This window comes from Bemisia tabaci, chromosome 2 (assembly GCF_918797505.1).
Source record: "Bemisia tabaci chromosome 2, PGI_BMITA_v3".
Lineage (NCBI taxonomy): Eukaryota > Metazoa > Arthropoda > Insecta > Hemiptera > Aleyrodidae > Bemisia > Bemisia tabaci.
The window spans coordinates 25,150,654-25,170,812 of NC_092794.1; the positions used below are offsets into that span (position 1 = coordinate 25,150,654).

Here is a 20,159-nt window from a genome sequence, read left to right on the forward strand (position 1 = left end):
GTTACCACAGGACTTTAATTCTGAATAAAAATGAAAACAATGTTAACGGGATAACCCATTTATTTAATCTTCTTCTGCAGTTAATATCCTGTACAAAGGGTTCATTATTACACAGCCATTTTATCCATACAGAAATATGTACTTCTTTATAAATCTAAAACAAAAGAAAACTTTTCGCACAATAACAAAAAATAATAAATAACTTGAGTGATATACATCAGTAGATATAAAAAGTTCATGCAAACAGTGAGACGAACTACTATACAAAAATAACTTAACAGAAATTTCGGTTGTAAACCTAATTGTCATTTTATGATGATGTTTACAAGTCGAATTTCACCATTCATACTTCGAAAAAAACTGGTGCTTGTCTTTGAATGAATGGGAAGTTGTCATTTGAGCCAATAACAGGGGCCATCCGCACCTTGGCGGATGAAACTAATTTTCAACTGATCAAACATAAAACTATGGTTCATGAAATATATAAAAGACTGTGAACACTCATTTTTGAGGCTCAGTTTAAAAGCAAGACATTTTAAAGTAATTCACTGCTGAAAAAAGTTGGTACTAATAGGTCTTTTCAACTTTTCTAAAAGTTTATCTCACACCTGGAGCATAAGAACAATTCCTTGGAAATTGATCATATGCATGAATAAAAGAAATACTTAGTGGGAGATGAAGTTCAATATTTCAGTTTGTAATTTATGACTTTGATAAAATCATGAAAAAACAATAGGAAAAAAAAACTTCGGAGAGGAACGTCTCTCTTAGGAATCAATGACATAGATATACATCCTAGAAATGAAGAGGAATGAGGAAATTGTCAGTGAAAAGTAGTGATGGTATGGATGACAAAATTACGGAAGGGTCGGCTCCAAATTTAAATAGAGAAAGGATGATCAAGAAGGCTGCAGGGTTCCAACAGGAGCTTTCTGATATTGAATACTAAAGGTAATTTCTATATAGGTTAATTAGTGTTGTAATCAATTCCAATTAACTTCTCAGATATTTGTATAGTTCCTGTAATTGAGTTTTTAAGAATTTTCTTTTTATTACTGACAAAATTTGGGAGTGAAATTCCTAAAAAACAAAATAGAAAGACCATAAACGGAGTAAGATCCCTCTTAACTTTCAATTTATGACCATTTCTTTTCCAAGCACGTGTCAGCGACAGCATCACAGGTGCAAGAAATACATACATATCTACTGCTATGTGACATCATGCATATGCTGTTTTGGGATTTGTAGGGGTTACTTTAAGCCATCTGGGAGACTGGGGATCACAAATTTTCTTTTTTTCATTATATTTTTACATTATATTCAAAACTAAGAGAGCGAAAGTCAGATGAGTGATTTATTGTACTGAGGAGACTCATATAATCAAGAAGCATAATAAAATAAAAATTTGGTGAGATACAAATTACAGACAACCAGAAATCATTTCTTTTTTTGCCAGCTTGTCGTCAAACTCATGATGAATAAAAAATGGGAGAACAGTCATTAGTGAAAACCATTCTAATAATGACTCAATATTTGAGGCTAATCTCATCAAGCGTGCAAAAAAAAGTGATGCTAAGTCAATGAAGGATGAGGATATATAATTTTTCTTCGTAATTCAGAGAAAATTATAAAGGATTTGATAAATTATACTTGGCTTTAATGCGACACTAGACTTGCACCAGATGTAGGGTGGTGAATGAGTCTGGTTGCATCATGATCAAATTATTTTTTCTTACAGTTTCAGATGCATAGATCTAAGCCAACAAAAAAATCTGTGATTAAATAAGGTAAAGGGGGTAAATGGAGCTGAAACAGTGTAAATTCACACAAGATTATACACACAGTGGATTTTCAGCAGATAATCCTGATTTTATCTCAAACAAATTTTCACAGGGCAGAGATATGAGTACAAAAGTTCTGCGCTATGCGTTTATTGGTGTGCATGAGACACAGATTTAGGTAAAAAGGTACATGATGTCATACAACAGAAAGTTTAGTTTCAGTAAACTTTTTATAATTCTCCAACATTAACGGAAGGTCAAGAAAGAAAAATGACGTCACCTTGAGCGAGGAACTTTCATCATCAGCAACGGTTGACAACGGTAGAATGGAGTTGCAGGCAAACCAGCAGCAGAAACACGATACATCCCTAAACCCATATGTTTGAGCGCTGAGACATCTTCCGAGACCGCATGCTCCAAAAATGAGAGGACCACCAGAGCTGAAATCTTCTGAGCTAGAGAAAGACTGAAAAATACTTGGAGAAGAGGAATTAAGCTGCGGTAAGGGCTGATAAGGAAAGGTAGGGATTAAAATGAAAAGGATAAGGAAAGTTATAGGCAGGAGGGAGGACTTGAAAACAAGATTAAAAATTAATTGCCCACCTTCCCCAGACACCACACACGAAAAACTTATGATGGCGAAACGAAGCCAGACGCGCTGCAGCTTAACTCGAGCAAATTTGATGTTAACCGATACGAACGAACGGAAAAACGTGGTTGAAATCGTTCAGCCCAACACTAAAAGGTTGCTAGTTCTTGGATGTAGGATTATTATTACTGTGATGATGAATGATGTTTCTTCTCTTCTTCCTTCTCTATGTGCTTCGTTCTTTACTGTTGCAATCTTTGCATCTCGTGTCTTCGATCGGATGTTCAAAGTCAAGTGTAATGAGGTTCCTTCATCTGAATTCTTCAGTGTGAACATGTTTCTCATTGACCACAAGTTTTAAAAAACTAGAGCTGATGATCAAGCAGTTTCTCTCACTAACAATTGTCATTCTGAAACTGAATTAACACCAGAACACCATTAACTAATTACAAGCAGTGTTACTCTTGGGAGTATAGTTTTCTCAACTTCAACATTTTGGCACATACGAATGCGAATGCCGCTCAGGTTAGTTGATACTTCCGATCATTTTGACCGTTTTTCAGCTGTGGCATCTGGAATCAGTGATTTGGTTAATTTAGATGTTAGAATTGGCATCAGAGCCTTAGTTCTTCATTTCTTCTTTCTTTCAATGCAATTATGGAAAGTTAGTTTTCAGTTGAATTATTGTTTCCACTAACTGCTTGGACAAGCATCTGACTAATAATCACATTCAACTAGACACTTAAAGTTGTAAACCTTTTTCTTGGCTTCGATCTGAGTTTTATCACCTCCATTGACTGGGTACAAAATCAGCTTTTACCGATGAGAGAGAGGCAATGCTCTCCCTGATTGGCGAGAGCTGTGCGCTCAGTCAGAAGGAGAATAGCGAATTCTTTGATCAGCTTTTTAGAGATACCCTTTGTTTTGCAGGAGAAATTAATAGACAATGGATTGACATACTGCTTGATTTAGTATTTTTTTGAGAAATGAGCACTCTAAGAGCTCTCTTCTATTTGCTGGTGAGGAATATGGCGGATACGGTCTTGTATTTCTCATCATTCCTCTGAGATCTTCTTTCATTTTCTTGTGGCTGCTTATCCAAACATGTTAGGGACTCACTTTCTTCATTCAGTTGGATATGAAGCTGATGATGATGATGATGCTGATGACGATGATGATGATGGATGCTTCTTGGTACAGCTGATGTTTGATGATGGCGTTGAGGTGTTGACTTGTTGAGAGGAGCGATGCTGGCACATCCAATTATGGACCATGTTGCTTTTATTCTAGGCTAGATGACTGCTTGGCTTCTGTCCCTGGTTGGAGTTCTTCTTGATACAGGCCTTCACTTGAAACAACATCTTCATTTCATGTACGGGCAGTCTTCATCTATAGCAATTTAATGACTGTGTTGAGTTTTTCTGCCAGTTCACCTCACCAGGTGATTCAACATAAGACTTGTTACATTGTAAAATCTTAAAAACTTATTTCTGACGTGGTTGGAAGTTTATAAAAGGCAAACGACAATTCTCCTGAAGGTTCTCAATCATTGGAAAATTGTTCTGGGACTTTCTTCAAAAAAAAAAAGTGACAGATAAATCTTAGAATTGTAAAAAAATTCTTGAAAAAATTCATAGGAGGTCTCGACTGTTCTATCTTAAAGTGTCTATCTCATGTAGACAAAGGTTACAGTTGTTCGATATCATATGATACAGCACTAAATATTCTCATCCTTCCTTCTTCATGCAAATATGTTTGTTCCAAGGAGGTTGTGATTTCAGAAATTCTTTGCTATTAGCTCAGGCATTAATCTATTGGTGGTTCTATTCTTTCGGATACTCACTTTTCGTTCACACAACTGGGCATTCATGTCATAATTCATGCTTAAATATACTTGTTCATGCATAATTTGCGCCAATCTTGGCTTTAGAATTTTTTTATTTGTGCACTCTAGAAATTCAGAATTAAAGTGCATATTTCGTCCACCATGTTAAATGCAGCATCGGCTATTTTCAAACGCTTATTGTAGACTTCAATATTCGAGATAAGTGACTGATGTTAAAAAAATAAAAAATCTCCTCATTAGTAGCACTTATTTCTGTCATTGGCTCTCTTGCTGTGATATCTTAAACATCACGAGCATTCGAAATAAAAAAGAATTATACTAAAAATCTCAATTCAAGTCTTTCTGTTTCTTTCCCCAGATCTCTTGCTGGCAAAGTTGCAGCCAAGTTCAACTGAGTAGCAAGATTCTGCTGAATTTCTGCTTTGAGTATTCTTCAAAATCGTTAAAATCTAGCTAGAATGCGCAACAGGTACAGGTGATAGTTCTGATGAAGGGTTCTTCACGGTGTGATGCTTGGATGGAACTGATCAAACTTTAAAAAATATCGAGATAGAGGCAAATGAAATTCCTTTGAGGCTTCCAGAAGGAAAATAAAGAAAATAACCTTGAATCCTAATTCAGAGGTATCACTGAAAAATTAAAATTCCTTCATCGGGGCGAGCAATACTGTTAAGAAAGTAAAAGGAAATTTTGTAAGCAAAAAAGGGACCACACTGAACTCTCAAAAAAAGAGGGTGATTGGGGAACAGCACTGTTCATAAAGGCACCAGGGGGGACAATTTTTAACAGTCCAATTCCTATGGAAAATATTAAATTGCGTTATGACTGCTGAAGAAAAATTGAAAATTCAAGGAATAAGTAGGTAAATTAAAAAATTGTTCTAATAGTTTGTGAGAGAACTAAATTATAACGAGTCCGAAATTATTAGTCCACACGTCACTGGCAAATATGATGAAATGAATGGTGAAAATGCACAGCTTCGAGATGCTGCTAGGTTAAAAACAGAAATAAAACGATCCGTAAATTTGGCCGGGATAAACGAGCTTAATATTCGCGGTAAAAAAGCCACAAGTGATCGACTTCGCACATTTCAGCGCGTGATTTCCGCCTCGGAGGACCTACGAGCTTGCCATCGCCGCACTGCTTGCTTTGCAATCGATCTTAAGTTCTTCTTCTTCGATGATAATTATGTTAAGCAACCTTAAAAATTCTAGACAATCTTTTTCGGCATCAAACGCTAACTCTTGATGGACAAAACTCACAGGCAGCACTTGCCGGTAGCTAAAATGAGGCACAAAAACAAAACATAAAATTAATTGAGTACAAATTGCTTTGATACAAAACAAGGTATATCTAAAACCAGACATTTTCTATTACGCCAGAACTTTCAGTGCAGCAGCTTTAAAGAATAACAGAATAAAGGTTACATATGTAATGTTATGAAGGAAAAGTTTTTCAGCAACTGATTTTACCCAGACTTGAATTTCTTGATTTGAGATGAAGGAGGCTCATTTATCTTTAAAATCAAGCTCTCCTAATTTTGTTTCTAACCAATTCATACTGGTTTTAATAAACCCTTAACAATTCATCTCCTTTTAAGGTACAACCTTCCTGAAACTGCACTTGTATCAGGGTGAAAATATTCGTAAGCTGCAGCACTTGATATCCTTTGTTTCTGAGGAAATTATGAATCATTGGAATTGACTTCCACACGACAAAGAATACAGATCCTCACACCCATGCAAAAAAATGTACAAAAACGAACGCACACTCACAAATCAAAACAAGCATGATGTTAAGGGAGAGGAGAAAGGATAGAAAAGGGAAAAGAGAGGAGAAACAAAGAGAAAGTTCAAGTATTGCATTCTAGAGACACGACTGAAATTGATCGAATGAACTGGTATAGGTTCAATCGAGCCATTATGTATGCATACATACATATACATCAATTTCACAGCATTCGCGGGCGCTCAGTGATGCCAAAGTGGCACTTTTCCTATCATACTTGAGGCTGTTTGCGAATTACATCTTTACAATCAATCTTCATGGCAGGCATTCCCTGCGTTTTAACCACACTCATAATGAAAGAAGTTTTAAATTACTTTTTGAGAGCATTTTAAAGTAGTCCTTCTTTGAAATTCAATGTCAATGATAAATCAACTCACCGGTTGATTCACATTGTCAGCATGGTGCAATACGTCAATAATAGTGAATGATTAGTGCAATTTTAAAACCTATCATGCGCTTTCTCAGTCCATAAGATGTTTCAAGTCAGGATCAACAATGTTAGAAGAGAGGACCACAATGCATACCGTGGGGGGAGGGGAGGGGGGGAAGGAGCAGATCCTACATGCTTAGAACAAGGTGGCAAGTATAGAGATTCCTCTTTCTGATAGCCTCGTTGTTTAAGACTGGACAAAGAAATAGACAAAGTAGGTTCCCAAATTGATGAATGAAATGTACACTAACATCTATTATCAATCAAGCTTAGTGCATAGTGAAAATTTTAAACAGCAAAGACTGGGTAAGTAAGAATGGTAAACTAAAAGGCATGTACAGGAACCTTATCGAGAAGGGACTTCAGAAATTTTAATGATGATGCTGGTTAGTTTAGGTTTAAAAGAAAGATGATGGACTGATGGAAACGAACCTGACAGGTCAAGTATAATGAAGCACTTTGAATAAGATGAATAACTAGAGAACCTTAACTAAGTGAGAATATCCATGGGGTAACCATGCGAATCATTCAATGATAAAGAAGCGATTAGATGATAATTTCTACCAGACAAGGTTCATTAGAGAAACAAAATTAAGGGAGACACAAAGCATTGCTGAGAATAGCTTGAAAAAATAAATGAAGATTAGCCCAGGAAAATAAAGAGCAGCTCTTGCTTAAAAAGTAGTGATTAACTCTCAAACAAGAAGAATACAATTGGAGGTAAAATTCAGGACAAATGAGAGGCAAAGGAAAAATTTAAATCAACAACATACTTGCGCTCATGGTGGAAGGAAAGATTAGGCTAAAAAAAGCGACAGTTAAAAACTTTCAGCACCATTTGACGATGACCTCTTACTGCCATTGTACGTGTTTTTGAATACTGAGGAGAACTAACTTTCACAAGCAGCACCAGTTGTACAAGGAGGAGAATCAAGGGACAGACCAAAGAAAACAGAAAATGAAAGATAAAAGAGAAATAGGAGAGGTGCTAATGCATATACATACGACTTGACGATAGCTTTGATGGCTTGCTTGCGCTCTCGCAGCAAGAACCAGTCCATGAGGTACGAAGTCATTTTAGGGGCTGATCGGTAGAGTTTGAACAATCGGTGGTAATTGCCCAGCCACCAGGAAGACTGAACCTTAAGAGAGAAACTAATGCACTCATCTACCTTATCTTCTGGTGTCAGAAGGGAAATCTGCGTTGTCAAGTCTATAACAGAGAGATAAAATACAAAACTTTCATTAGTCACGGAGTAATAAAATGGATGCAAGATGGTATGTAGGTGAAAAATAATGTTTTAAGAGAAACATGTTGGAAGTTTCAAAGCGTTGCCGATTTAAACCTGATTAAATTTAAATCAATATAATTCTGTAATGATAAAACATGTTCCATGTTCAAGTTTAAGGAACACATATGATGTGATATTCTGGCAATAGGCCAGTTTCATGCCCTCTTTCCATACAAAAGGTTCTTTTTGGGAGTCAGGTTTTTTTTTTTTTTTTTTTTTAAAAAAAAGTGAGGGAGTTATGAGAGAAAATTTTTGGAGGAAGGGGGGGGGGGTTAAAGGAATATAAACCATTAAAGCTACCTATTATAATTTTAGTTTAAAAACTCAATGTCTTTTTAAAATGAGTTATCAAAAGACTTAGGGATTTTTTTTTTTTTAGAAATGTTTAAGGGAATGAAAAGTGAATGAGCAAGCTTAAAATTTGCTGCTAGGTAACTTGTACTTAGTACTTGCTGGCTTCCTGTGGTGTGGTGGTTGTAGCATTGTTGTAGCATTGTGTGGTGGGCCTGTGACCAAAAGGTCCCGGGCTCGATTCCCGGCTAGGCGACTTGAGCTCTCAGGCAATGGTAACCTGGGCTGGGGTAATAAGCTTGAGATTAGCCCCATGGGCAACTTGAAAATTGGTAAAAAAAGTTTAACTTGTAACTTGTGCTCAGTTTCGCCTAAGGGGTAATACTTAACCTAAATCAGTGAAAAGATCCCTCGAAATCATAAGATTCATTTTAAAACTTGCATAAAGTAAGTGATATACTTACTTACTTTACTACTACTACTTACTAAGAGATAAGATAAAAGGGTGGACTTACCCATAAATTCTTTAGTGAAAATGTAATAGAGTATCCTATAGGCTGTAAATTCTCTTTTATTTACAGCTATATCATCGGAGACTTCTGAATAGAGCAACTTAAGTTGCGATTGGCACTGGTTGAACTCAGCATGATCACCTTTCTCTAGAGCTATGCGGGCATGCATTTCGTACACTTTCACCGTAAATTCATCTCTAATGCCTTGAACCTGCAAATAATGGGGAAAAAATTGAGGTCGAGCAACAAGCACAGATAGGATTTTAGATAAGTTCACAGCCATTATGTTTGAACTGAGCAGTGAAGTTTCTTGCATGGGTCAAAAAACCAGAACTGGAAAAAAAACCAGAACTGGAAAAAATATTTCTCACTGTTAGCAATACTACACAAAAAATGTTAATTTCAATGCGTTGAGGTGAACTAAACAGCTTTCACAAAATACGTAACGCTCTAGGGGAGGATGATGGTTGAGGAGAACATATGCAATTTTGTTTTTACATCTTAAAGGGTAGGGATCTAAACCACAAGAGCGTCAGGCCCTGAGGGTCCAAAATTTTAACATTTAGCATTACATTTTTGATGAGCAACCCTAGACGCTACATTAGGTGCTTGGACTTCTGGTATGCTTGAGAAATGGTACCATGGTAGTCAGCGTTATGATTCTCAATTACAAACAACTGAGAATGTTGGTACATTTAATTTATTCCTTTATACTTCCAGAAGGGAAGTCCACCACAATTTGCAAAATAAATTTCTCAGTTTGAGTCCAACTTTAATACATTTAACACTCATGACAAACAAATGTGTACTTCCATTAGAAGATACACTAAAGTTAAGGTACCATTAGAAAAGACACTGTTGCATAGAGAACAGTTACACTTATACTTATTTCACACAACTCGCACAAACAGTCTCCCTGACTCCAACGACAGAGCACATGAAGACCTAAAATACTGCACACCAAGTAATCATGGTCGCACATTTTACCTCATACTTCCTTGCACTCATCGCAGCTGCTTCTAGTCTGATGTTAATTTATAGTGATAGGTGTTACCTTGAATGTTCTATCATGTTAAGGAGAAACCAAAAACAGAATTTATTCTAGAGGCAATGGACCTTCAAAATAATTAGCCTACGATAAGTGACTTACATCGGCATCACTGGGGTAACAATATACTTTGAACATATTTTCAAGCAAGCAAAGTTTCTGAAATACAGTAACTTCTCGGATGAAAACTCTCTTCTAGAGAAGAAATTAAAATCTAGAGTGGTACTCACAGTTAAGTCTTGTCTGATGGATTTCAATTGTTCACAGGCATAATGATAGTCTTGCTGCGTTTTCCATTTGTCTTTTACATTTTCTAAAGATTTTGAAAGAACATCGGCAGGTCGAACAGCGCAAGCTTCCGGTTGCTGAAGAAAAAATAAAAATAAAGGCTAGAAAAATTTCACAAGTTTATTTCATAACCTTATTGTGACAGTTCGAGAAAAGCCACGGTAAGAGAACTTATGATACATTCTAATCCCTTGCAGATATCCTCTCCGTAAAATGTTTTGAAGAGAAAGAGCATATAAAACTGTGACAAAAATCTTACATTGGAAATCCAGTTTTGAGGACTTCTTGTATTGCAAGACATTAACCTGTTATTTTTCCCTTAATGTGTGGGCAAAATGTTGGTGGCATTAGACTGAAAAAAAAGGACTCCCTCGATAATTTTGTTGTTACCACGGCTAGTCACCAACCTGTGTCTACTGACCAACGCATTTAACCCCCGTTTTTGCTAACAATGAAATAGATTCAATATAGGCTCTGGGAGAGGCACATGATAATATAGACAAACGAGCTTGCAAACTCACAGACTTCAGAGTTGGATAAACAGGCTAGTTAGTGAATGTCTGTGGGTTGGTAGAAGGTTTGGAAAAATTTGAGCATTGATAATTTTGAATTTGACACTGAAAAAAAGCAATTTAAAAATGTAAAGGCAATCGATTATGTACTTCATTCATTGGTCCTGCTATTATCTAATCTATGACAGACTTAGGCAGAACTTACCGCAGTTAACCGGAGGTAAGGTTTTTCAATGTTCTGACACGTGCCAACAACATGTTTTTCCAGCGGTATGCTGATATCACCGGAGGTATCCTCGAACAAAAGACTAGAATTGATGGAAGACGAGAGAGATGGAGAGAGAATACTGCTTTCTAAGCGGCTCTTGCGGCCTTTTGAGTATGGAGACTGTTTGTTGGCATGCCCAAACCTAGCAGCACGCTTAGTTAGCAGCTCTTCATCTACAGGGACGCTTGCAGCACCCATTTGGGTATAAAACCTGCAGAAAAGGAGAAAAAAGTTTAACATAATGTAAAGACAAGGAAGAAAGAAAAAATAAGTTGACTCTTTGCAGGACTCTCTCACTGCATAAATAGACTTGTCAGGCTTTAAATTTGTTGTATTGTTCGGAAAGCATGTTTCTTTGAGACTAGCTGAAATACTAGGTTTGGTACTTTAAATAGAGAAGCTGATTGTATCATGTTTCTCATTGCTGTAAAGTGCCTTGGCACATCATGAGATACGCTTATTTTCCATACTTTTTCGGTGCTTTTCATTACACTTTCGAATTTTCGCATGAAGTTAGGACCTGGGAATACTGGATTTTCTCTGTTGCACGCACTCTTTTGTGTACCCTACTAAAGCAAGGTTGATTGACTGGTGGTTGGTACATCCGGACATATTGATGGCTTACTTGCAGGAAAACAATCTGGCTGCTCAAACTACTTGTTTTGAGGTTAGGTCAACAAAAGCAGATGGTCCATGGAACAGGGGGCATGCGGTAAGCACGTGTTCACTTGCGCTCAGTCTGCTTTAGACACATCGATTCAAACTTCATGCCACTAGAGTTCCCACAAGTACGTCATCAATATGGCGTACAAATGGGCGAATGTAATAACCTCCCTTCAATCAACCTTATCACTGAAGAAACTTAAGGAGTAGAAGGTGAAACTTACTTCGACTTTGCAAGGGACTTTCCTCCTTTTTCATTTCGCCGATGGGTTCCTTTATCTCCTTTTGACGATCTAAACTCTTCCTCACTTTCACTCCTGTTGTCACTTCTGTCACTACTACTACTACTGAAAAATTTTAAAAAAACCATAATTGTACAATATGCTGGAAAAGAAGGTGAAATTCAGTAGCAATACGATTTTCTGAGAGCAAAAAACGTATTTCTCTGAATAACGCTAGCTCTACAAAGAGTCTCTCCTAAAAGTCTAACTGATAAACACCTATTTTAGTGAACTGTAAAGAGTCAAACATAGTCACATGGGGTTAATTTTACATTTCATGTTAAGACAAAAAAAAGAAAAAGAAAATCTGTCTTGAAAAGAAATCGGTTTGAGATAACTTTCGCCCATTAGGTGTCTTCATGTCACAACACTAGAAAAGTTCCATGCACAAAAATTGCAAAAATTATAGAAGTTGATTACACCCAGTTGACACACAATTGAATGCACAGAATACCGTATAGCTCCGCAGATAAGACGCACTTTTTTCCCCATTTTAAGCGCCCAAAATCGGGGGTGCGTCTTATACGCGAAACTCGTGCAAATTGCATACCTCACAGGCGCGCCTAAGCAGATAATCGTTCCCCCTGGCCCCTCCTTGCTATATCTCACAACCCCAACGCGTACCATCCTCTTATCTCTATAAACACACTGGTCTGAGTCTAACTGAACGATAGTGACCCATTCCTGCCAACCGACACTCTTTTTTTGCTTTTGAAGGAGTGCAAACAAAGCATAAATTGCCCAACGCATGCCTTCTTTGCAAAACCGCGAACGTAAACACCTTTTTCGACTCGCAATCTGACCAGAGCTAGAATTGAATCTGGCCCATGGTGGGGGGAAGCGTCAGGAAATAGGCCGCGTCTCCTTCGATTCATCGCCATCGAACAATCGAAAGTGGCCACCTGTTGACAAGGTCAATGGCTCACTGCATTTTCGGCACGCGCCGCATGCAGCGCTGGCGCGGCGCAGCGGAAGACATGTCAATCGCCCACTCAATCCCCGCTGTTATCGCAATTTTAATCTCCGTGACGACAGCGACCTTGCGCAACCGAGTGTGACTGGAGGAGGGGAGCATGCCGATGCCGATCCCAGTTCCGACTCCGACGCTGAGTCAGTGGCTACCGGCGAGTCAAGCGATGATGAGTATGACACGGAGTGCGAGGCGGAGAGCGACTGAAACCGTCAATGATCCTCTTTCATGTAAATTTTAGAAAATAAATTTGGAAATCAAGAGATTTTTCCCAGGAATGTTGTTTGTTATTTCTTTCTTCTCCTTTGCATTTTTCCATTAAAAACCGCGTCTTATACGCGAGTATTTATTTTTTTCTTTTTTTGCCCCCTCAAAATCCGGGGTGCGTCTTATCTGCAGGGGCGTCTTATCTGCGGAGCTATACGGTAAGAAAAGAAATGTTTGAGAGAATACTGAAATAAGTCTAGGAAGCATTAACGAGTATTGAGTGAACTGCGAAATCGTTCCAATAGTTTGGTGCAATTGACTGATAATGGAACTGTCGGTAAAAGAATGTGCCAAGGAAATTAAAATCATTAAATTTTACAGGCAAGAAATGATTGCCTTTACATGCTGTGCAGTCTCTTTTAAATCACTCTCAAATATTTTTTGAAAAAAGATAAAATCCGACAAAGCAGCCTTTCTGAGATTTGTATTAAATATACATAAAAGAAAAAACAGTTCTCCCCGGAAGTGTCAAAAAAATGGAGGTAATGAACTTCCAGTCTATCATGAAACAAAAACAATAGAAGGAATAGTGGAGGGAACATACTTTGGTAAAGGCAGCACTTACCTCCTATATCTACGTTTCTTGACAGGGCTTCTGGACCTAGTTGGGGAGTATTTTCTAGCATTCTTTTTATTCTCAAATTTATCAAATTTTCTAGGACCTAATCTACTGGCTAAACTAGAGTTGATTCCGTTTTTATTTTTCTTAAAATTATTTTCGTTGGGCTTATAAGAGGGTTTCATAGGTAAATAATTGATTTCATCACTTAACCTGAAAAAAAAAAAGCAGACCAAGTTTTGATTACCACATTGAGAAGAAATAAAATTAATCATCTATACTCATTGGTCATTTTCTAAGCATTATTGAATTGGGAACCCATTGGGCAGTCGAACGACATGGAAAATCTGTCACTTTTGATTTCTCCAAATTGGCATTTTAGGTTGACATTGTTGACCAGAGGAGCTTTAGACTTGTTATTACTACAACAGCAAGGAATTCAGATAGATGCACACTGATGCTTTCCAAAAATATAACCTAGTATTGACACAGGATGGCCTGACTGGGCTATTAATGAGGACAAAAAGTGTGAGGCTTAATCTAAGTGTAAGAAGATGCTGAAAAGATATATTTCAGGCTCTTAATTATAAAATCAAACAAAATATTTCTTAAGATTTGTTGTGAATGGGTCTGCTCAGCACAGAAAGCCCCATGTTTGACTATTTTTTAGAATCAAACATATTTTCTACGCAAGTCAAAAGAAAAAAAAGTTGGACATTTTGCGTGTGCAAGGGTACTATGTCTTCAGATTTTTTAAAGCTAAATAAGGAAGCCTCTATAATGCATAAGAATAACAATAAATTAAAGAGCGTTACATTTACTTAGTGAAGTTCTCATGATATGGAGTTTAAGTTTAAGCCACCTAAGTGCTAATTTTTAATCGCCGCGCCACTGGAAAAATTCAATCATCTTGATTTAGAATCTTTCCTCTATTTTTTGACAAAGCATGAGAATTTACGGTCACATCCAAAATTGGACCGAGTTTAACAGAAAGGAACCAAGCCACATCAGCTATTGCCAAGTTTAACTGGGCAATTAATTTTTTTACGAGAGAACGTTTGTTCGGATTTCTTTGAAAATTTTAAGGAATTTGCTTCGTACCATGGAAAATTTTCACTGAAATTTACACAAGAATCCGCACAACCGTTTTCATGTAAAAAATTAATTGCCCAGTTAAACTTGGCAATAGCTGATGTGGATTGGTTCCTTTCTGTTTAACGCGGTCCAGTTGTAGTGCTCCACAACGAAAGGTTAGAGCAAGAGGCATCTACACCAAGCAAACCTCATTGCGACTGTGAAAACTGATAATATATCAAGCAAACACTTACAATGGAAGAGGTTCGTTATCCCAGTCTTTGAAATAAAGGGACCCATCGTTCATGGCATTCAAACTTTTTTTCTTCAATATTATATCCACCCTGTTCCGATCTGCCACAGTTTTACATTTTTCATAACACTTCCGCACATATGATCTGATAGGAAAAAATAAAGAAATTAGAATTTCCAAAAAAAAAGAAGCTAAAAACGCAGAAGCAAAAGAATCTCCAAAGATATTTTAAATATAGGTTAATTAAATTTTTCTGAAGCCTTCAGTATATATTTTTAAGGTTCGGCAGGATCAATGATAGACTCTTTGCTTATATGGGTTCTTGGATGGATACTAGACTGGTTTCCATATCATTGATGTGTCGGTTATAACCCTGAGGGAAAGGGAACTGATAAGGATAATATGTATCTGTTACAAAATGAGACTGTTTAAAGTTAATTAATACTTTAAGATAAGAGGAAAAAATTAAAAGACTTATTTTCATGGTGCAGATCACTTAGAATTCTTGGCCAATAAAGTGGCACTATTGATAAATCATTTTTCAAAATTGGTGGATTAGTTTGTAGCATTGAAATAATAGAGAAAATAAAAAGACAAGGCTATTTTTTACGGTGATGTCTTCAAAAACTATCTGTAGATTAAACAGAAATAAAATAAAATTTATACTAACTTGAAGCTGTCTGGCCACTCAGGGACGGCCTCTTGTTGAGGAGGTACGGTACCAGAACCAACAATGGGAGGGGGAAGATTCTTCACAATTGGTTTGCTATTTTCATTTTGGGGTCCTATGATGGGAGGAGAGGGGGGCGGGGGAACTGGTGGGGACCCAGGGGGCAGAGGTGGCATTGTCGAGTTGGAGGACATGTTATCTTGGTTGTTCCGTTTCATTTGGTTCATTTTCTCTCGTTTCCTCCGTTTTTTGGCGGAACCAGAGCTTTTGTTCGCATTGGGGGGGTTCTGATTGTTGAAGGCATTGGGTATGTTATTAAAATTTGGTCTCTTTCCAAAGTTAAAACTAATAGGACCCATTTCTGTAAGAAAAAAATAAGGCATATTAGTCAAAGCACAGAACAATTATTCGAAGTAAATTTTAACAGGTTTTTCGTTTGTTAAGTTTTTGTTAATTATGATGTTTTAATGATGTTGATTAATTATGAAGATCCAAGAAGGTTTCTGCTACAATCAAATGGTCAAATCACACACATTTGGTTATATGCTCAATCAGATCGTCAAATTTTAAGATTCTAAAAGTTTTAAGACTAAGACCTCTCAATTGTTAAAGATTTTGCGAGTATGATTTGATCAAGCTACCATTTTTTTCAAATAATACTAAACCATTTCTAAAGGTTCAGCAGATCGGGAGGATCAACAACAGATAATTGATTCAGACAAGTTCTGGGATTATTACACTCCAAAGTTTCGAGAGAAGGTGACAAAACTGTTTGGGTTTCATTTAGGACTGAATAATGTTAAGTTAACTGGCACAAATTTTCATACCACTGTAGAGAAAGGTACAACACAAAAAATAAGAACTAGTGATACCTACTGAGGTGTAGATGCAGATTGAAGCATACACTATTGCTAATTTTAATTGGACTTCATTTTGTGATAAGGAACTACTATTTCTGGTTCACTTTAGAAAAACATATATTCCATTAGTTTCCCTATCAAGAGAAGTGCTTTTACTTAAAAGCCAAAACTATCAGGTTCTAATTGCAAAATGTGGTCCACTTATAGGTCAATAAAATTCACTCTAGGAGACATCTACCTGACCTTGATGCAAATGATAGCAATCGGTAATTTTTTAATATCTTTCGCATTGAAGATATGCAAATATGGAAGAGCAATATGTAAGATTGACACTTACTTGGTTTGAACGGATTGTTAGTTGGAGCACTGTTTGGAAGAGGGGGTTTGTTAGCAAAGTCTGACGGAGGGGGTCCAGGGGGTAGAGGAGGCAAGTTTGAAGTATCACCTTTCTCCTTACTCTCACTTGGTTGCTCTTTACTATCATCTTTCTTGTTTTTCTCATTTGAGCCTTTATCCTGTTGCTGAATTGAAGAGAAAGATTCAAGTTTACCTGAAAATCCAAAGAAGCAAACATGAAAATCTTGCAGAAAGCTATTTAACAAAGAACAAAGGAAAAGAAGAAAAAAAAGGGTCTTCTAATGTTGAGACACAATTTTCTAGATGGATGGAATTTAAAGATAGAAACAACATTTTCCCAACATAAAATGTTTGTTAAAGAGTTCTGGGAAAAAAGACATATTAGACCATATTTAAAGAATTTGAAAAATTCACCCTAACGTTTAATTTTATGAAAAGTTGCAGCTAAACTTACCTCCAGGTGTAAAAGCAGTGAATTGAATTCCTGACATGGCCGCTGGTCCACCAGGATGGAAATTAGGAGCTCCCATCATTGGCATGCCATTTTGACCCATTCCCTGAAGAGAAGAAAAATTCAGTTAATATTATTTTCTAGCCATGTCCTATAAGCTTACACTTTCTGGATGACAAGGTACACAAGCGGGGAATCATGTCAGAAATAATGAACTGAAAATACTATGACTATTGTACTTCGTAAGACTGGAAAACTTGGCATTAAAAGGCAGAGTAAAAATGTTGAAATAGTATGGATCTACAAAATATAAATTAGTAACATTATCAAGCTGTAGAAAGCCTCTGTGTCTTAGGTTCATTATGTACTTTCACTTGATTCTCAAGACAAAAAGAAAATTGAAATTTGAGAATCGGCATCCAGGATGAAATGAAGATTTTACTTATGAGGAAATGTCTGTCATTTAAGATAGGTAAAAAATACCAATGTACTCACCTGATTGAAGTATTGGGGGTTGAAAGGTCCACGGTTTCCGAAGTTGAACGGGTAGCTGAAATGGTAGAAAAATGAAACTGTCATTAAAAAGAGAAGCTTGCAGATGCAAAGTTTGACATTTAATGAACTTAAAGCTGCTGATTTTTGTAAATTTCAGGGAAGACATTATTTCTACTATTAAGTTATGTGTGTTGTGTTATGCATTATGGGTTGTCTCATGTAATTTTACTGCAATGAAAATATTTTCTTTGCAGTACGTTAATCCAGTGCTATCAATGTTGTTTCCTACGTCATTAAACTGGCAAAAGGTTTAATAAAATCGGTTTGCGATAAGACAGAATGCAAAAATTGAGGGAAAATATGATTTAGACTCAAGCGTATACAAAAATAAAAGAAGAAATAATGCTAAAAAATTTGAAATAAAAAAAAATCTAATCCTATGTTGATTAAAATATGCATTGTTAAAGTTAATAATTGAAATCCACAAAATGGTGTCAGTCCGTCATTTTTAGATATCTGCTTAGCGATGATGAAAACTTGCTAGTAAAGAAAAGCCGCCATCTTGTCAGCAAAGTTAGTCAGCGACCCAGCGGGCCTTGGACCGCCGCTGAGCACTAACAAGATGGTCGCTTTTGTTTACAAAATGCCAGGTCATCAGATGGAACTGCAATGAACGTTTAACGACACTTTCGCTAAGCTCAGCAACGCATAGGATAACTTAGCGGTTGTAATATGGACATTAACAACTAGTGGCGTGGCGTGCTTTGCGATATATCGATTGATCAGCCATTTAAACCTATGAAAAGTATCGATAAACAGGGTCGAACACCTTAACAATCGATCATTTACCACTGCTTTAAATGGGGAAATATCGATAGATCGCAAGGCATGCCACGCCGCTGTTAACAACGCTACTACAGGGTACAGCAGAGTTCATGTTTTGCTTGAAAAACAAATTTGCAGACGTTTTGACACAATGAATACCATTATACCTTTAACAAATCGAAAGGACACAAAAAGGACATTGGTTGCTCAGTACTTATTTTCATAACATGGGCTAATTACTCACTTGTATTGCATTTGCGGATACATTCCACCCATCATCTGAAACGCCCATGGATTTGGAGCCATATTGTTCATGTTTTTATCACTCATGGTCATTAAGTTTGCAAAGACTGAAACAAAAATATGTTAAAATAAATAAAGCATTGCATACTGTAAACACATGTATGTAATGGATATAATGGAGATATGCATAAGCTTGAAAAGAAAATCAAGTTTCGCCTAGAAGTGTCGTCGAATAAGTTGGCCATTGTTTCCTTTCAGTATGTGGGCGTTTTTGCATCACTAATGTCTACATCAAAACATCCGTCTCTCGCTGAAGCGAACAAACAGGCTTGGATAGGTTTTTAAATACCTTAAAGCCTTGTATCACTTCAATTTTTAGCCACAAAGAAATCACAACCACATAAAAGTTGCAGATCAAGATTGATGAATAGATCTTTAACAATACGATCATCAGACGGGTGTTTTCAAGATGAATATTGGCGAGCGACGGTCTGGGCAGAGGCCTAAATTTGTCGTTTGCGCTTGCAAACCGGAAGTAAACAATGGCCAACTTCTATGATAACACCTCTAGTTTCGTATTCTAAAACCTAGACTTGCCATTTGTTACTGGCAGGCCATTTCTTGAGGCTATTTCAAACTTTGTCCGCAAGATAGGACAATAAATGGCCCTACCTACACTCAATAATGTGAAGCGCCGTGTTGTGAGTTTCTAGTAGCAGCCTGCAGCATCAGTTAATGGTGATAAGTACCAAAAACTTAACTAACTACTACGCATTAAACAGAAAACAGTCTTACGTTCAACAAATTCTGAAGGCCTTAGTAGCACTTGCCTTGGTGTTGGTGGTATGCAAATTTTTAACAAGCAAATATGATACCTCAACTGAAAACTGAGAAGTGAGAGGTATGACCTACATTCATGTCCTTCCTGCTACATACCTCCAGGGTAAATAGCTGAGGAGCCTAGAAATTACTATGAGAGTAGGATTAAATCCGTTCAATTCAAGTCGGGACTAAAAACAGCAATGTAAAAGTAAGATCATGGAAATATAAGATAAATCTTCAGGGTCATCCGAAGGCAATTGCCGACAAGGTCTGAATGATTTCGCTGGCAATCAGCATTGGATTGCTGTGACCATTGTCAATTAATATTCACAGCTAAGAGGTGAGAAGTTATCTTAGACGAAATGATCAAGTAATGAGGTGGAAAAAAAGGAATAGAAAGACAAAAAATCAAATTGAAGCACACGTAATGCATAGGTCGATCAAAAATGGTCCGCCATTTTGAAGTGCAAAAGAAGCAGAGAAAGTTGGGAAAAGGCATTTGGTACGAGTACGAGTGCTTACAATAAAGAACTTACATGTTTATCTAAACGTGTCCATTATTTAACAGGACGCACGATTAACAAACAATCCAACAAACTTAATTGGTAAAGATATTTCAAAACTTTAAATTTAAAGATTAATCACTTAGGAGACAAGCGACAGGCGCTGACACCAAAACAAAACTTGCGACGACGGAAACACTCGGCTCGGAATGACTCGGATG

The 20,159-nt window shown here is 37.0% G+C and overlaps 1 protein-coding gene across 2 annotated transcripts; it reads right to left on the bottom strand.

Annotated features, from left to right (window-relative positions):
* Positions 1–42: 42 nt before the first annotated feature.
* Positions 43–20,150, bottom strand: LOC109029615 (leukocyte receptor cluster member 8 homolog). 2 transcript variants are annotated; one of them, XM_019040159.2, is made up of 14 exons: positions 19,972–20,150; positions 18,615–18,720; positions 17,546–17,600; positions 17,054–17,156; positions 16,580–16,792; positions 15,383–15,743; positions 14,714–14,857; positions 13,392–13,598; positions 11,533–11,652; positions 10,583–10,856; positions 9,808–9,942; positions 8,533–8,740; positions 7,440–7,647; positions 43–5,497 (listed from the first exon to the last, which is right to left on the bottom strand). In XM_019040159.2, the coding sequence occupies exons 2-14, from the start codon at positions 18,704–18,706 to the stop codon at positions 5,335–5,337; spliced, it is 2,283 nt and encodes a 760-aa protein (XP_018895704.2). In that variant the 5' UTR covers positions 18,707–18,720; positions 19,972–20,150; the 3' UTR covers positions 43–5,334. The 2 variants fall into 2 exon arrangements, with proteins under 2 accessions (XP_018895704.2, XP_018895696.2); XM_019040151.2 differs by having other exon boundaries at positions 11,533–11,655; positions 19,972–20,149.
* Positions 20,151–20,159: the final 9 nt, after the last annotated feature.